Raw genomic sequence first — 19,244 nt, 5'->3', positions numbered from 1 at the left:
ATTTAATTACAAAATACATTCATTTTCAATTGCCAAGCAAGCATAAACATTATAAAAGTCTTTCAACAAGGTATTTTTATAGAATATAGAATAATTCTTAATATATTATAAGATTAAAATGAACAACTAGTTCAGCAAGTCTCCATATATATTTTAATATAATTATTTATATTATTATTCTATTTATGAAAATGTATTACATTCATAAAACATAAATGTCTGTTTTCATTCTTTTTACATTAAATGAAAAATGTTAAATCATTTTTGAATAATTCAACATATTTCGATAATAAAAAATAACGCAAATGGGTATATATCATTATTTTTATAACACGGAATTATAAGTAAAGTAACAAACAATCATTACAAAGATTTTCTCATAACGATTGACCTTAAGAGAAATTTTCATTTCATCTAATGATAAGTATAATTTATGTAAATTGTCAACAAGTTAATTCCATTTAATTATGAATAATATAAATTGATAATAATTGTAATAATTATAATGCAGTATCAATCTTTTTGAAAACTGCAATCATTCATCCGTTGTTTCACAAGTCATGATGAATTCGATTTGGTGCTTTTTAATATATTTACACATAATAATAATCACCAAGTGTTATCCGACCACATGTGAAGAACATAATTAGTTGTAGTAGCAGTTGGTAATAGTTGACTAGCCTTGACAAGTGAGACTAGCTAATCACTGTCAAGGTCACTATCCGATGGTCATTTGGGATCTCGAATAACTTTCCGTCGTTTGGTCTGAGGTTCATCCCCTGCAGCAACTAAAAAAAATTTTTTCCACCACATTTTATCATGGGTATTCAAGTGCAATTTTACACTATTATAATTCCTATCATTATTTATTTTAAATATTATTAGAATTAATATTATTATTTATATTGTTCTTTTGATAAACGTTTTAAAACAATGTTCAAGAAATCAATATTACTGTGGAATATTTAAAGCTCAATGTGTTTCTGAATAATAAAATAATATCAAAAATTACTTGAATGAAAATAAAATTTGTGTAATAAATTGAGTATTCGATTAGTTCATTAATGGATATGATGGAAATACGGTAAGATTATGATGATAATTATGAACAAGCACGTAAATTGCTTGCAGAAAAAAAAACAATTTCATGAAAATATTTGTTTTAAGATTATATTTAGAATTAAACAGAATTGTTTTTTACATACATCATTACAAATAACATTAGAATTTACTCCACTACAAGATTTTAATACAAGTTGACGATTAAACTAATAGACTCAAATAAAAATAAAAACTTAAAACAAATATATATGTTTTTATTTATTGATGTCAAATGCTATATTTCATGATTTCAATTATTGCAAATGAATATTCGATGGTATGTTTTTTTCTAATGTTAAAATATTTATCGCACATCCATCTTTTATATTAAATATCGTTACTTTGAATATCATAAATAAAACAAATTAATGTTCGTTTTCTTCAAAATCTTGTAGAACACGGATATGTTTGTACAATATATTTATATATACTCTACTAAAAAGAAGACATACATAAACATTTATCTTGCCTTTATGTCTGTACCTCAACAGTCATAATGCTAAAATTCTTTCATTTACTTAAAAAATTTGATCCATGCATAGCAATGACTGCTATCAAAGGACGTAAACTGTCTCATTACAATGTTTTACTTTATTATATTTTATTTATTAACTAATATATGCATATTTTATATATGTTAGTATTATGCAAATGTTATACATGCGCTTCATACGATAACGATACAAAGTTTGAAGCAAATAATTAAGATATATAATAATTGTTTTAATTTATTAACTTCAATTTGATTTGCAATATTAATATATAGCTAATATTTACGTTCAGTTTAGTAAAATTTCACCTATAAATGTATTTGAATGAATTTAAAAAAAATTTTAAATTTAATCTTTATTTACACAAGGATTTAATTTAATTTAAATTTAATAATTTTTTGTGGTCAACACATTCATTCCATAACATTTTTGTATCAAACTTTGTCGCGTTAGAGTTAACCAACGTACAAACTATCATTGGGAAAAGTCACGGTTTTTGATCGGTAAATGTTTCAATGATAATGCATAATGCATATCTGTGTCATTACATTTCCTTTCAAATACACATAAATATCTCTATATTGTATATCGTAGCACTTTGACTTTTGAATGCACATATATCACAGCAGAAGTACATGATTTTTTGAAAGAAAAAAAAAATGAAAAAATTGAAAAATCTAACAGAAACTGACATGCATCTGGTGGAAGTGATGGTGGATAGATTGATAATTATTCGATTCTTCCATTTAAATAATATTTACAAAAATAAATTAAAGCTAGCTAATTTTATATTATTATATTACACCATAAAACTGAACATTCTATGCAAATTGCACCTACAGTAATAACTTTTACTCGTTCTCTTTGATCACTCCTTATGTAATAAACATTTAGGCTAATAAATCTAACTTATACAAATTTTCAATAGAGGTTTGTTAAACATATTATTTGTCAACTAATAATATATTTTGTAGTTATTAGGTATAATTATATGTACATAATTTTACTTAGTAATTCATTTAAAAAAATTTGTTCAGTTGCAAAAATTTTCATACAACAATCTAAGCTCATTGTGATTTCTAACCATTCTTAATAAATTATTGACTCTATCCTTCATTATTTCCACCAATAAATGCATTCAATTTAACCGCTCTTTAATTTATTTACATCGATATAGCTTCTTTTATAATGAATGTGAGCATTTACAAGCTTTTTTAATGTCTCTTTTATTCGCGTCATCGTTATCATCATTATCAGTATTACTCACCGGCAGCACCACTCCTGGTTTTTCTGCGATTGGCTTCCTCAAGAGTACTGCTGCGAGAAGTTGCACCTCTTGTGTTACCAGCAGGTGGAGCCGCCAGAGGAGACGCCGTGCTTTGACGTACCGATCTCCTAGTGGCAGCGACTTCAGCTGGTTCGGAACTGTTATTGCTGCCACGTAGACGGTCCTTCATTACTAGACCACCACCAGGATTACTACTTGCAGTAGTTTGATGATGTTGTAGACTTGGACTATTGCTTCTTGTTTGGTGCTGCGTTTGCTGTAAAGCACTTTGATGTTGAGATTGAGCTTGTTGAGCGTGCTGTTGTTGCTGTTTGGACAACAGCAAACGCTGGGCACGTTGAGTTACTGTATTGTTTTGCTGAGTGCTGTTGGTGACGTTGAGTTGGACGCCCGTAGCTGCACCACCCGTACCTCCAGTTCTGAAGAACAAATTACAATTTTAGTGTTAATTCAACAAACTTAAATTATAAATATACACATTTTTGGGAGTTTTCAACGAGATCATTTTATCAACAAAAATAAATTAAAAATAATTCAGAAACGTATATAGCTATAATAATCAAACTTATATACTTTTGATCTTTTGGTTTAGGTGATCCTGTACAGGTTTCATCCAAAACTTTCGATTTTGCTTTAACTGGATTTTCGTTATTATGCTCATCATCAGATGACTCAATGTCCACAAGCATTGGCCCTAGAAGAATTCAGGAATTTTTTCTATTAAATATTTAACTGTACTCATGGTAAAACTAACCAATTAAACTTTCTACTATTAAAATGATGGAACAAAAACAGTAAAAAATTCTACAGTCTTATAGATACATCAAATGTCATCAAAATATATGCAACATCAATACAATATTGAAAGGTCCTTTTAAAGGTCAACTATACATGGTCTGGCTTGAAAAAGTTTGAGTAAAAACGATTTTAATGAATCAAACATGAATTACCGTTTTTCATCTATCAATAAAAAATTGAAGTTATTGCCAGATATTTCCATCTGTGTATAAAATGATTACTAATTTTTACAATCTTTAAAAATATGAAGATGAAATAATGTATTCATGCTAAGTATAAAAAAATTCGAATTTAATGAGATACTAAGGATTGGTATAAATCAATTCCAGTGCTTGATTTCTGTAAAATTACCCCAACCATAGCAGAGCTAACTGAATTTTTCATTAAAGTGAAGTGAGCGTGGGAAATGTAAATGATTGGGTACTCTTACAAAACATGATATTTAAATTTAAAAAAAATTTACGTTTTGAATTTTTTAATTTATGAACTGTGCGTGAATACTTTTTTTGAATTTTTCAATGAAAATTTTATTTTTAAAGATGACAACTAGGAAAGATAGACACCTTTTTTGCTTTTAGACAATATGTTGATGCCCTTTTTGACCTGTGTGTCATCCTTGCCAGTAGTGAGTTGCCTCTTAACAGGACCTCCTGCGCTCTCATCTACGCCCATGCAAGCCTTAATAAGTCCGGCTGCGTTCTCCGAGCATTTCCGTTTACCTGTCCTCGGTTGTTCCTCACTATTGGAAGTCCCGCTGCTCTCACTTTCCTGCCGCCTACGTTTGCCGCCCACTTTGGATGGGATTGCCGCTGAAACGTTGGCCGTAGTCAACCCAACAACTTTGGTTGCCGCTTGATTCACCAATTGTTTCGTATTCAGCTTTGCGTAAGGTGATATACTCCGTCTCTCACTTTGTACTTTACCAGCTCGACCTTGCTCCACCGATTTTTGAGATCTAGTGCGCAGAGATCGTTTTTCCCCAATTTGAGAAGGAGTTGCTGTATCGTTATCGATAAGCAGTTGCTCTAGTAGCGATGGCTTGTTATTATTGCCTTTCTTATTTAAAACAAATTCGTCGCTGTTAACTTGCGTTTCTTCAGCTTCTTCGATACATATAACATCTTGACGACCCTCGAGTTCTTGTTTTCTCCTCCTCTTACGCTTTAACTGTTCTGGAGTGGTTGTAGTACTTGGCTCTGAGCTGCTCTCTAATTCTCCGGAAGTTTGAGGAGCTGGACTTGGGGTATCGTCTCGCTGCATGACAACCGGGTTGGAATACGTATAAAGTGGCGGTGTAATGCGTATTGGCTGAGGATCATCGTCGCATGACGGCGACGCAGGAGCATTCGATTCGCAATTACTGGTCACATTCTCACTAATCATTTTTGTAACTAGATCTTCTGTTGCCTTTTGAAGACTTACAGGTGTTGCCAAACTTTCGTCACTAGTACTAGATGGTTCTTCGGTCGTCATCTTAGTATCTTCTGTTTGGTTATCGTCTGGCAATTTTATCTCAACTTTTACTGGAACTTCTTTTTGTTCTATCACAGGAGACTCTGTCCGAGGTTCCTGCCTCGTATCATCAATGATTGAATCCTCCTGGTAAACTTCCGTTTCAATTTCGATTTTAGATGGAATTTCATCGATTGCTGCTATTTCTGATTCTTCATGGGTCTCCACTTCAACACTAACATAATTTTCTATTGTCTTTGCCGTATCCTGATCTTCTTTTTGATTATTGTAATTACTATTTTTAATATTATTATTATCGTTCACACCTTCTACTTTTTCGATACTTTCAACTTTCACAATTTTATCTTCCTCTTTTGTATCTATTGGTTCAACTTTGATTTCTTCAACTTTCAACGATTCCACTTTTACCGATGTAATATCTACACTCTCAACTTCAGTTTTTAACGAAATGTCAGCAATATCAGGCTTTATATCTTCCGATGTTGATACACTAGGTTCAGAGACGAGTATTTCACTTGCAGTTTGCGGCTCGAGTTTTTCATCAAGATGATTTTCGGTGATGTCTTCAGATAAATTAATATTGACACCAGAACTATTATTACAATTACTGCTACTGTCAAGTGGTAAGGAAGGCACATCGTTGATTTCTATCGCAGTTTCTGTAGATTTCACAGACGCTACTACAATATCTTTTTCAGGTGTTAATCGTGTTGAAGGTACTGTGGAAAGCGGACTTGGTTCTAAAGCTGTTTGTGAAACTGATGAACCAGTAGGCCTATGTATGGGAGATTCCCCCTGATTAGGAGATTTTTCCGACAAGGCATCCATCGACTCTATTCCGCTGTCTTCAGCAGCTGTTCCGCTATTGGGTTGAACAGTGACTACTCCATCAATGGATTGATTTTCGATTAATTTTTCTTTTACCTTCGTTTCAGTCGAACCAAGATCATTTATGGGCAATGTTGATATTTTATCAACTGAAATTTTTTCCGGTTCATTTGAACTTGATTCTTCTGTTTTGCTTGTTACTGGTAGCTCAATAATTTTATCCAAGTTTGGAGTAGTTTTTATTAAGGTTACTCTTTGAACAGTTGCTTCAATTTGAGTGGATCTATTACTAATAATTTGGTGATTTGGTAAAAGTTTTTTAGCTTGTAAGGCCGTGACTGGTGTGAGTTTACTGATGTCGTTCTTCGCCACGGTTGCTAGTGTATGGTTTTTCAGTTTCTGACCACTACCAACTAGAAGTTTAGCCGTTTCAATATCCGCTTTGAGCTGCTGTTGTGACACAGATGATTTTTGTTGTAACTGTTTTTGTGCCAATGAAGACTTGTGTTGTTGGAGTTGAATATTTAACTGCGATTGAGATTGCGATTGCGGCTGCTGTTGTGGCTGCTGTTGTGGTTGAAGTTGTGATTGTGGTTGCGATTGTGACTGCGATTGCTGTTGCTGGATAATGACTTTTTTCTGAATTTGCTGTTGTACAACGATTGTCTTTGGCGGTTGTTGGGTTGAAACTTGAGGTTTTTGTTGTTGTTGTTTTTGTTGTTGGGGCTGTGGCTGCTGCTGTTGTTGTTTTTGTTGTTGGAGCTGTGGTTGCTGTTGTTGTTGCTGTTTCTGCTGCTGTTGCAGTTGTTGTTGCTGCTTCTGCTGCTGTTGTTGTAGTTGCTGCTTCTGATGCTGTTGTACCTGTTGCTGCTTCTGTTGCTGTTGTACTTTTTGCTGCTGCTGCAGCTGTTGTACCTGTTGCTGATTCTGTTGCAGAGGTTGTTGCGTTATATTTTTCTCGCTAATAGATACTTTGTTGTCTACATTTGTTGAATCAGTAATCTGCAGAATATTCTTTGGTGGAGAGGCTGAGACTTTTTCTATTTCGTCTATCGTAACACTCGGGTTCGTAACTTTAGTTAAAGAAACAACAGTCGGATCCAAGCCTGCCAGCTGACTCGCCAACTGCGATGTTCCAGTTTTTTGAGATTCCATTTGGTGCAAATCTGACTCATCGAGCAAACTCAATTTTCGTCGTTTTGCTTGGGTGGCGAGATCTTTTCTTAAACCATTTGGTTCTGGTTGCCGAACACTTTTATCACCAATTACTCTACTCGGTGTTTCAACTTCAGTAGATGTTTGTTTTACTTCGGTAATTTGTTTAATGGATGAATTAAGTTCGTTGGTGCCAGCAGGTGCGGGCTCCATTGATTTTATTGATGTAGTTGCTGTTGTAGTAGATACCGTCGATGTGGGTGGTGAAGTAGTTGGAATTTCATCACTACCCTTTGACGAAATTTTACGCCACTTAATCTGACTATCGACTAATCCACCTCCTGACAATAAGTTTTGCTCACGTTGCAAACCGTCACCACTTCCTTCAGGGGATATCGACTTTTTCTTTGTATCTCTTCTTTTCGTCTTACCTGAAAAAAACAAAAAATTAATATTTTAGATAAATATTCAATTTGCTGTCATATTAATGAAATTGTATACTTTACCTCCTCCAATTTTATGTTCGTTTGTATGATTAGATAATTCTGGTTCAACCACTGAAGATTGCACTTGAATAACATTTTTGATTATTGGTTGACTTTGCGGCGAAGTCTTGAGCTTGGGCGGAGATGGTACTCTACTATTGACGGTAACTTCATCAACGTCACCGATAACTTTTGTAGGGCTAGATCTCAATGTTTGCTGCTGAGGCAACTGTTGTTGCTGTTGCGGAGACTGTTGTCGCTGCACAAATTGTTGCTGTAGCTCTAACGGCGAACGACTACCACTATTGCTGCTTGGACTGCTTCCTCTACTGGTGTCTTGTGTAGAAGAATTAGCCTTTAACATATTTGTATGAACAGTATTATTTATTTTTAACGCGTTACTCAAGCTATTCATTGTAACATTCGCCACGGGCGTTTTCGAAGCCGATGTCGTAGCCGATGTTATCATATTGAATGTCTTTTTTTGTAACAATTTGTTTCCATCTGTTGTCTCTTTTAATTTTTTTAATTTTCCTTTTTTCTTTGTGCCAGCGTCACTATCACTACCACTTGTGTATGCACCCGAAGAAGACGCACTGCTAACTGTGACAATCCCACCAACAGTTGCATTAGAAAATTCCTTTTTCTTTTCTTTTTTGCCAATTTGTACTACTGATGCATTTCTTCCTCTCAAAGAGATATGCAAAGGAGGTACCCGAGGTTCTTCGCCGGAACTTTGTGACGATGGCGACATATTGGCTGACGTGCTTGTTACGGGAAAAGTCAACGCAGTTGACATCGTCGACGAAGGCGATGTTTTTATGGACGATTTTTCAGCTTTACGGCTTGGCGATGCATTAACAAACGATACATCAACTTTGTATGCTGGCATCACTGGCTCTGACTTTTCAAGCTTCAATCTGCAAAAATACAGAGCTTAAATGTAATTATTTTTTCTTTATGAAACTTTTGGCTTGAGAAAAAAATTTTTACTTACCTCAATTTGATTTTTTCAGTCGGCATAGGACTGTCTCTACTAGATTTTATCCTATTGAGTTTGAGACTGTTTTCACTTGCAGTGGATTTAGCTGCATTTTCCGAATCAGATTGATCAGTATTAATTGCATCATTACGTTTTGATAAATTACTGTCCGCATCGTCATCAGAAAATACCGAATTCGATCGATCATTTGATGGTGAAGGCAGGGGGAAAAATTCATCTTGATTTTCTATTGCACTTTCAGGTTCAGACTCAGAAGACTCGCTCGGCATTGGTTCCATCATGCCAGTCAATGGATTAATTAAATATTGACGAGGTTTTCCTGACGACGTCAATTCAATATCCGTTGATGACGTCGAACTGGCTGAATTTGTTGTTAACGATGTCGAAGACGTATTAACGGATGCTTGAACAGGTGAGCTTACTGAAGTGGTAGTAACTACAGTAGTTGATACGGAAACATTGGTAGAATTTGTAGGGAGGCTCTAAAAAATGTATGATATGATTTATAAATTTTTTCCAGACGAAAATATATCATCGACAATAATTTTAATTAACATACCAGCGACACATTTGTGCTTGTCTGAGCAAAGGCACCGGTGGAAGCCGAATGTATAGTAGTTGATGAAGTTGTGTTGGGAATGTTTTGGCCTGACGTGGGTAATTGAGTCCCGTTGACTTCCTGAGGATTTCGACTCAATATGTTTTGACTTTGACCATAACGAAATTCATTCGTCGATCCCTGATTGACATTGACGTTTTTTACTTGATTATGGTGAAGTTGCTGCTGAATATTAGTATGCTGTTGGTAAGCAGGCTGAGATTGCTGATTTGCGACAACAGGCTGAACTGTATTTTGCACTGGTTGCGGTTGCTGCACCGTCTGCTGTTGTATCTGTACCTGCGGCCGAGAGTACTGTTGAGTCGTTTGTTGGTTCACTGTTGTACTGACTGACTGCATTGTTTGCTAGAAATAAGCAATGTTTTATTGATAAAATTGTTACAAAAATGTATGTTATTCATACTCTTGTACATACTCTTGCCTGCTGCACTCCAATTTGAACCATTCTTTGTTGATTGACATTAGCTCCCACAGTAGTTTGTTGAACCACAGGATGCTGTTGCTGTACAATTTGTTGTCCACTTTGATTCAAAGAAGATACTTGCATCGGTTGGGATCCAACAACTGGTTGCTGTTGAACAGCTATACTTTGTTGAGGTTGAGACGGCCTTTGATACACCTGTGTTTTAGCCTAAAACATATTTTATTTATTAATTATCATGTATCAAGTAGTATTTGAATAAAGAATTGATTTCATATAAAGTTGATGTACCGGTTGACCATTCACAGGAATTTTAGCAGCTGAACCTTGTATTTGCATTTGTTGTTGAGACTGTTGTTGGACTTGCTGAGGTTGAGATTGAGTTTGTTGCACAGAAACGCTCACGTGAACAGGAGTGGATACAACAGGAGTACTATTAGTCATTTGATTTACACTTTGGACAGGTTTATATGCCACTTCTTGTCTCACAGGGAATTTCTGTGGTGTTTGTACTTGAGCGTGAGTATTAACCGTAGCAAAAGCTGAAGGACCATGGCCTAGCTCAGCGACGAGAGGCGCACTCGAAACAATGAGGTCTTCAGTTCGCAAAGTGTCAAGACTCGTTGGTGGTGAAGGTTCTTTCCTTCGTACTGTTGGTTTTTTCTGTGGACGTATACGATTGACCATCGTTGAACCTTCTACCACTACAGGAGGCAACATTTTCTGTTGCTGACTATTTGCATGAACATCAGTATTCGTCGAAGTTGACGGCACACCATCATTTTGAAGCAAATTAACGAGAAGAGGACTCGACAATGCTACTTGGTTACCACCAAGAGAGGAAGCTTGATTTGGGATAAAGGTAGAATTTGTGTTTGGCGATGGACTAGATGCCATGACATTCGGCGCTTTGTACTGATTTGTTCCCATGGCAGCGACCTAAAAGAATGTAATAATCAGTTATAAAGTGATTTAAATTGAATATTACAGATAAAAATTTATTAAAGATTTGTTTTACCGTCTGTGGTACTGTATGATCTGCTTGGGAAGATGTGACGGTCTCTTGAACAGCCGGATAAGGTGGAGGCGGTTGGCTGTGTTTGAGCGGTATCGTTGGCGTTTGAGGAACAGCTGCTACCGCAGGGGCATTTTTATTTATTGCTTGTGCTGCATGGGTCATGCTAGCAAATGGGAATGGCCCATAGCTCGACCGCGACGTACTTCCGCTTGTACTCGCAACAGCAGATTGAACAACGGAATTAGCGCCTAACGCAGTCGAAGCTGTCATTTGTTTTTGTTGATTTGCAGGTTGCTGCTTATTCAAAAATGTAGGAATAGGCTCGCAATCTGTCGGCGCCACAACGTTTGGGGATCGAAACTGGGGTTGTTTTTCTGTAGATGGACCTATAAAAAATGAATAATAAATTATTTTTAAATGTTTTTCAAAATTGCTTTTATGAAACAAAATAAAAAGTTGTTTAAGCATACCTGCAGATATAATTTGAACAACATTCCGTAAGGCCAATGAAACATTAGAAGAATTACTAGGACCTGGTAAAGAAGTACTACTGTCTTCTGTACTAGATAAGTTAGAAGAATCATTTTGAGATTTATTTGCACTTTCTTCTGATGATCCTGAATTTAAAACTATCTCTTGAGGTTCACCTCCATATCGGCCTGCTATTGTTAACGATATCACCTGTAAATAAAATTTGTCATGAAGAATTTATTAAAAACAATTTTGTAATGATTATAGATTAAACTAGCTAATTAAATACTCACTTCGCCTTCTACTTGTACTGAAAGTATCCCAAGTTGTGTAAGATTGGATGAGCCTTGAGCTGCAAGTTCTCGCAACCGCAAAGCAGCTTCTTTCGGAATAGAAAATGTGACTCGAACTGAGTTCCATGGTTCAACTTTGTTTACTATCAAACTTTTTTCCTTATCTATATTAAAATAATACATGAAAATAATTAGAGTTATGCATTCAAAGTTTTTTTTTCTTTTTTATAAATTCTTTGTACCTTCGCAGACAAGGGAATTAAGTTGGTCAACAATAACTTTGAACTTGTCTGGAAATTCTGGATCATCAATATTACCTTCACAAGTTATTATTGTTGTGATTAAATCACCATCACTATCAGCCGCCATTTCTAGAATATAAATTATTATTCAATTTAGATAATATTATAAACAATGCCATTATTATTATAAACAATGTATTTGTAATAATAATATTAATATTCATATTAAAATTGTTTACTCACCAACGATAAATCACATAACTACATATGTAGTCTTGAGACTTTTATATACAAATGTTTGTGTCTCTGTATGGAGAGATTCTTCTGTCACAAATAGTGACCAACAAATCCAGCAATATATCCACCTGGATTATTTTTCCTGCAACCAAAATTGTTGTTTAATTAAATATTGTAAAATTAAATTGACATGGCTCAATTGTTGTATTAGAAATTATTGCTCCAATTTTTATCATAAAAATTAATTAACTAGCATTCATTCACATTTACTCTAAGCTTAATGCACATCATCATTAGGTTCATTATATAGCGAAAAACTATAAATCTTGGAGAAAATTGGTACATACAAAATACAATGCCTAACAAACTTTGGTAGGTAAAAAATAAGCTCAACAAGAATAACCTCTATTCACACCGATGCTCTGGACACGGAGAGCAAAATGTTAGCGAAGTCGGCGTAGCACACTCATAGAAGCAACAGATTTAACGTCACCAAACACCGAAGAGCGATGAGAAACTCTAATGCACGGCAACCAGCTAACGGTAGCACCGGTCTGTCAAAAACGGAGCACGAAAACTTGCAGACAGTTGACGAAGTCCAAATAACGCGACACGCGCTACGCGAAGTAAGGACACAACAAGCACACCAGGTCGCTGCTCGCTATCCCATATATACACTACTTACACGAAAGCATCGTGTACTTTATGCATATACACACAGTCACGAACTCTAGACCACCACACAGATGCGTATACACAAGGATTGTGATTATATACCGAGAGTAGAGTGTAGGCTTCCGCGTAAACATGCGCCACGAGTCGCCTCGAAATGCAGACAACCAACGGATTATTAGAAGGCGAATTTTGGGCAATTTCAAAACGGAGCAATCGGACTTTTCATCGATAGCAAAGGCTCAAAAAACTGCACCTTTCAACGGGATCATCGCAATGCCCGATCGAATCGGTCGATTCGAAACGAGAAAAAAAAAGAGCAAGCAGAAAATAAAAGTTTGCACAAAGCGCATATACAGCGCGAGTGCAGCGCGAGTGAAAAAGGATAGCGATATAGCAGCAGCAGCAGCAGCAGCGCACAGCACGTGCGAGAGTGTGTGCGCGCGGCAGTTTCTTTGTACGTGTGAACACGGACGTGAGCCAGAGAGCAACATACACAATCATCAACACACACGCACGCATACTCGCGCGCACTTTTATCGTGTGTGGTGGTATACCGAGCGTGTATACACGCGAATGTGCGTATGTATACAAACGCAAGCCTCGAGTACGCACACACACATTGGCGCGTAGGTATACATACACATAACACAATACACATACGCAGTAAGTGTATACGCACGCATACACCGACACATAGCCGCGAAGAGAGCGCACAAGCTGCATAAGAGTCAGTGTACGTGTGTGTGTGCGTGCATATAGACAGAGAGTGAGCGAGAAAGAGATCGGGGGGCCACCATTTTGTACCGTCGGTCCGGGGGAGTACGGAGGGTTCTCGGCTCGCGGAGTCTCTCGTTTACGTTCTCTCTTTCTCTCACTTTTTGTTTTCTCTCTCTCTCGCTCGCTTATAAACTCTCCCTCTGCGTCTCTCTCTCTCTCTCTCTCTCCCTCTGATACCATATACTCTTTGGCTTTTTCTCTCGCTCCGAAACATAACATCAACACAAATTTAGAGAGACTCCAGGTTGACACACCGGACGTATTGAACTCTCTCTCTCTCTCTCTCTCGCGACAGAGAGTACGAGAGTAAGACAGAGAGGCGAGATCGTGTAATATATACGAAGCCTTTGCGTGCGATTAGCGCCAAGAGGTTACAGTACGATATCTAACGAAGGAATAATTACCCCATGTTAAATGGCGTAGCCAGTGCTCGTACATGCAACAATATATTACGCACACGCACGTCGCGCGGCGTATACACACATGCATATTTGCGTGCACACAATCACGCACGCAGAGACTCGAGACTACGATATACATACATGCATCGGGGTACAGCGTAAACGCCAAATATTATGTGGGCACACATAGCAAGGGAGACAGGAACTAATTAAAATTGGGTGCACGAGCTGCCAAGGATGCTGGCTGCAACGAGCCCGAAGCCACTCCGAGAAAGAGAGGCAATGCAAGTGCTGCACACGCAATTATTCGTTATATGCATCGGCCACGAGGATGACACAATGGGGGAGCGACGACGACGATGGCTCTGTTATTTTTACGCACCTTCGTCTAGTCCTCTATTGGGGCTTGAAACGATCGACGGGTTTCGTCGAAGAAGACGACGACGACGACGACGACAATGCTGACGAGCCTGCAGTGGCAGCGCAGTAGTGGTACAACATGTTGCTCCGATGTATACACTCGGAATCGAGAGAAAAGTTATAATATCATTATCCCCCTTGCTTCTCTCTCTCTCTCTCTTTATATTAGCAGCACTGCACTACCATAGCATAACGATTATATTATTATTATTGCAACGAGGAGCTTCGGTCGAGCTTCGATGCGGCGACTACTGCGATCATCGTCGTGTGTATCGTCATTCATGAAAAACAAAAAATCGACGACGACTGCGAGCGCCCACAACAATTGTTTTATCAAAGTTTTCGTTTGCCAATTGTCTACAGCTGAGCCAGTTGCATCAAGTGCAGCCTATGGCTTGCAATGTTTTCAGCTGCTGCTGTTGACGGCAAAACACAAGAGCGCGCTCCTTTCGCGGTATCTCGCTCGTAGTTGCCTATTATATCGAAGCGACACTTTTTTCCCCGTCGACTGACTCGACCTGCTCACCGCACACACACACGCGCACGCACGTTTTCGTCCGAGATGCGTGTCAGGAAAATACGCGGGGCTTTCCTCAGCTATCCGGTATACATGGACAAAACTGTCCTCGGAAACGCTCACTCGTCAGTTATCAACACGCACACACGGACACACACGGACACACACCAACAACTCACAAGTCACTTTATGAAGAGTGTGTATATGTAGCTAGCTGTGCTGATGCCTGTGGTGCTCTATCGCTGTTGCTGCTGCTACTCCTCTTTGGGCTGCGTTAGCACACTTACGCGTAGCTGCACGGCTCGCGACGCCCCGTAGATCCCGCGTTCCTCGGATGTCAGCCGCGGATCTTTTGATCGAGATTGACCACCGAACTTAGCGATCGTTGGCCCTTTTGCACATTATAATCTGGTCGCGAAACGACGACGAACGAACGCCACGGGGGGACAATAACAAGGTGCCGCCATTTGCCAAGGCGGCCAACTGACATGCGCAAATCAATCGCCCGCGCCGCCACCACTGCCGACGACGACCACTACCGTAAGCTCACGCCTTACATACACACTCGTACACATGCGAAATTTCGCACTCACCGATTGACACACACATACACAAGCCCGTACACATACCCGATGCTCCTCGACTCGACTGCGTTTTTGCGGGCCAAGATATGGACTTTTGCATGCGCCTCGACGCGAAATGCATCTGCGCTCGTAGGCCTTCTGCGTCGTCGTCGTCGCGGTGGACTGAAATTGTTGAAACGTCTGAAAGCAATTTCTGAAGGACCGTCGTCGTGCGGTCGCTGCTGCTATCTCGCGGCGATTTTGCTCATCTCTATGTTCTCTTCATGTGCATGCAATATTGCAATATGCAACTTGCATATCATTCATTACATTATTGAGCTTTTGAGATTGAATTTTCATTCAATTGTAGATGTATTCAAAAGTAAATTGTTCAACATTATTGCTTAGATTCTTGGGTTTCATGATTGATATTAGATATTGGGTCCTTAAATTAATACAATAACTTGAACAAAATTCCTCTTTATGGTCTAACAAGTTACAACTCCTGTTACTTTGTTAATTAATAATTAAACTTATTCTTACTTTTCTAAATAAAACTGGGTTTTAATGCTCCAAATAAAAGTAACAGATTAACCCAAAATTACAAGAATTAAATCACCTTTTATATTCAAATATATCAAATGCCAATTTCCAATGCAATTTCTAATTGTCACACCTAGAGCTTGTTGCGTTCATTTGAAAAAGAATTAAATAAAATCTTTTGAAATAAAATTCAACTGGATGAAGCTTAAATATTTTTATTTGTATCAATAATTAACATGTTGTCCTGTTCATTATTTGACAACCTTAATCGACATTGAATCTAGCAAAATAATCAAAATTGTAAAACAATATTACATTTCACTATATATTTACATTCGGATAAATAATATTAATTGGGACCGCAAGATTGCATGAGACCAGCATCGCACATAATTTTAAGCTGCTTTTCTGCATCATATGTTCTGTAAAAAATATATTTGATTATTTAAGTTTTCCTTTGTAAAACAAATATTATCAAAATCACTTGTAGTAGAACTCACTTATAAAAATCAGCATATGCTTTTTTCCTAGGAGCCATGACTAGACCATACCACAAAACTCCAGAAAGAGCTGTTACTGCGACAGCTCCGACCAAACTGGCCTTAATTTTGGCTTCCAAAAGTCGTTTCAATTGGGGCTTTGGAATCGCACCAGCCATCTATAAAAAATTAATAATCATTGCTCTTTCAATATTTTGTCAGAAAAAAACCAATATTATATTCTGGCACTAATATTATTTAACCACTCAAGTAAATACATATATACGTAATATATATAGTCAAGATCAATAAAAATGCTCAACTTTTGAAGAATATACACCAAGTACTTTATACAAAACTTCAGTTTCTTCGTGTCAAGAAAACAACGAAACACTCAAACATGAAATAATAACTAACTGACATTGTGAAACATTATGAATGTTTCCAAAAAAAAAACCTCAAAAATGTATACAAGTTACGTAATAATTTATCCGTGCCATGTTGATAGTCTTTATGTAGATGAGTCAAAACGACAGTATAAAAGTATAAAATGTTTATAAACCTACCTTTAATTCCTTTTTGATAATCAAACACAAAAATTTTCGACGATGAAAAATCTACTGTGCAGAAGGCAGACAGTATATACTATAGATAATAATTGAGAATACAGACTACAGCTGACACACTTGAAGTTGCTCGAAATTGAGGTTAGACGGATTCGATACATCGATATTCGATACTCTCGAAAGAAAAGATGTCAGTATGAATTAAGAGATAAAAATTAATTTTTAGTTTTTAAGGAAATAGTCAATTTTTTAACAGTTTAAATAATTTTCACCATATTATTTTAAAACTTTTTTTATTTTAAAACTAATATTATTTTTTTTATTAAAAATAAATTAGACGTTCAATCACAATTTTAGCTTGAAAAAGAGCACGATTTATAGTTTCAAATGTTGTTTTACTAGTGCATTATTGTATCATCCAACTCAACAATTTAGACTGCTCGAAATCAATTCAATACTTCATTTACGATAGATTACAATAGACCTTGAAAATTAAAGAAAAAACTAACAACAACTTATGGTATATATAATAAATAATTTATTATTATAAAATTTACAGTATCTTATTAATTATTAAATATCATATAAATAATTCTACAAATTTTACATGAATGATGTTTTTGTAGTTCTGTTACAAAGAAACTAAAAAATAAGTTTTTAATCAATCCAAATACTAGATTTTTCATTAGCTGCTGCTTGATTTTCTCTTCTAATTTTAGATGATATTGTTGATTTCTTCAAGTTTTTCTTGATCAAGTCTTTCCTCATTTTCTTCTGTAAATCTCCTCTCACTCTCTGTTTGATTTCTTCTTGAGTAAGTTGGACTTTTTTACGATACCGTTTGGAAGTCTTTTTCTTTGTAGAAGTTTCAATTTTTTCATTCATTTCTTCACCAGAATTATCTTCTTCATTTGATTCATTACTATGATCTTCTTCACTTGATTGGTTATTATGATCTTCTTCATCTTTTAAATTTGTAGCATCAATATTTAAGCCCCCAATTTTTTTTTCTAAATCTTTTTCATCAATCACTCCATCTTTTTCTTGAGACTTTTCTGATGTTTCTTCATTTTCACTACAAGATTCTTCTTCACTGCTATCATTTTTATCCTCATTTTCCTCAATTTCTACCTCGGATAGATTTAAATTTAATTTTTCTTCCGCTTTGCATTCTTTTATCAACTCTTGGAATACTGGATACATTGTAGATTCGTAATCAAATCTTCTTCTAAAGAAATCTCGAACACCTTTGACATCTCTGTTGAAATACATTTCAGCTTCTTCGTTATCAATTGATATCATTTGTGGAAAATCAATCATAATTGGTTTCCCATCATCTGTGATCATTATATTAAATTCATTGAAGTCTCCATGAACGACACCACAATAAGCTAATTTACAAATGATTTTCATGAGGGCATCGTAAAGCTCGTCTTTATTTTCAACATCCTTTACATTACATAAAGGTACTCCCTCAATAAGTTCCATAATAATACAATGTCTATTATAATCTATAGGTTTTGGAACTGGAAATCCTCTATCATATAAAGCTGTCATGTACAAAAATTCTTTTGTAGCTGATACTCTTGAAAGGTATAACCAAGACATGTAACTTCTTTTTTCATGATAGTATCGTTTGTTTTTGACTTGCTTGAAACATGTTCTACCTAATCTATGAAGCTTTAAACAATAAATTTCATCGCTATCTTTTTTAGAAACTGTGTAAATGTTTGACTCTTTTCCAACGCCAATTTGAGTACCAAACCTGTCTATGAGATCTCTTGCTGCCAATGCTTTCAAAGCTAAATAGTCGTAGCCCTTATTAGTTAGTCTATATCCTTCGTATCTTCTGTTACGTTCAAAGCACAATAGTTCATGTTTCACTAATTCGTGAAGAACTTTTATTAGTCCACCACGAGGAAGATTTGCTATTTGAGCGATCAAAGCCAAATTGACAAGTTCGTGATTTTTCATGCCCATTTCAATAGCTGTAAGCACTCGGAAATCTTCTCGAGATAAATATCTCATCATCTTCACGTCAAGCTTACCCATGATTGCTGAACAATTTTCTTCACTTTGTAGGAGTTAAATAGCCCTTTATGACCAAAAAAAACTGAATTATATTGTTTTAGTTTTAAGGCCGAACACGTGTTCTGTTTGATGTTCACAACTCGCAACTCGAACTGGTTTTAACTTGCATGGCCTGAAAAAAGGCTTTCTCTTTCCAGCGCCGGACCAACGCTGCTCGGCGAGATTGTGACAGTCACAGCTCCTTTAATATGAACTGACTGTCTTGAACGCTGCGCGGCTTATATGTTTTTACTTTTTACACAACTCTGTTAGGCTACGTTTTTTTCCCAGAGTATGAGGTATAGTGAAG

The 19,244-nt window shown here is 36.4% G+C and overlaps 3 protein-coding genes across 3 annotated transcripts; all 3 read right to left on the bottom strand.

The window, feature by feature from the left end:
• Nucleotides 1–273: 273 nt before the first annotated feature.
• On the bottom strand, nucleotides 274–15,262 carry LOC106648493 (serine-rich adhesin for platelets). The gene is made up of 16 exons (XM_023459598.1): nucleotides 14,893–15,262; nucleotides 11,930–12,065; nucleotides 11,687–11,815; nucleotides 11,445–11,608; nucleotides 11,151–11,361; nucleotides 10,681–11,066; nucleotides 9,954–10,601; nucleotides 9,657–9,872; nucleotides 9,182–9,586; nucleotides 8,617–9,104; nucleotides 7,641–8,539; nucleotides 6,821–7,565; nucleotides 4,242–6,766; nucleotides 3,454–3,574; nucleotides 2,860–3,299; nucleotides 274–788 (listed from the first exon to the last, which is right to left on the bottom strand). Exons 3-16 carry the CDS (start codon nucleotides 11,811–11,813, stop codon nucleotides 730–732), a joined length of 7,434 nt encoding a protein of 2,477 aa, XP_023315366.1. The 5' UTR covers nucleotides 11,814–11,815; nucleotides 11,930–12,065; nucleotides 14,893–15,262; the 3' UTR covers nucleotides 274–729.
• Nucleotides 15,263–16,018: 756 nt separating this feature from the next.
• On the bottom strand, nucleotides 16,019–16,990 carry LOC106648619 (cytochrome c oxidase subunit 6C). The gene is made up of 3 exons (XM_014365649.2): nucleotides 16,865–16,990; nucleotides 16,320–16,477; nucleotides 16,019–16,241 (listed from the first exon to the last, which is right to left on the bottom strand). The coding sequence occupies exons 2-3, from the start codon at nucleotides 16,475–16,477 to the stop codon at nucleotides 16,169–16,171; spliced, it is 231 nt and encodes a 76-aa protein (XP_014221135.1). The 5' UTR covers nucleotides 16,865–16,990; the 3' UTR covers nucleotides 16,019–16,168.
• Nucleotides 16,991–17,413: 423 nt separating this feature from the next.
• Nucleotides 17,414–19,072, bottom strand: LOC106648492 (serine/threonine-protein kinase RIO2). Its single transcript, XM_014365418.2, has one exon. It carries the CDS (start codon nucleotides 18,914–18,916, stop codon nucleotides 17,522–17,524), a length of 1,395 nt encoding a protein of 464 aa, XP_014220904.1. The 5' UTR covers nucleotides 18,917–19,072; the 3' UTR covers nucleotides 17,414–17,521.
• Between the last annotated feature and the right edge of the window lie 172 nt (nucleotides 19,073–19,244).

This window comes from Trichogramma pretiosum, unplaced genomic scaffold, assembly GCF_000599845.2.
Source record: "Trichogramma pretiosum strain Unisexual culture from Peru unplaced genomic scaffold, Tpre_2.0 scaffold7, whole genome shotgun sequence".
Taxonomy (NCBI): domain Eukaryota; kingdom Metazoa; phylum Arthropoda; class Insecta; order Hymenoptera; family Trichogrammatidae; genus Trichogramma; species Trichogramma pretiosum.
This window is presented reverse-complemented; position numbering and strand designations above follow the sequence as displayed.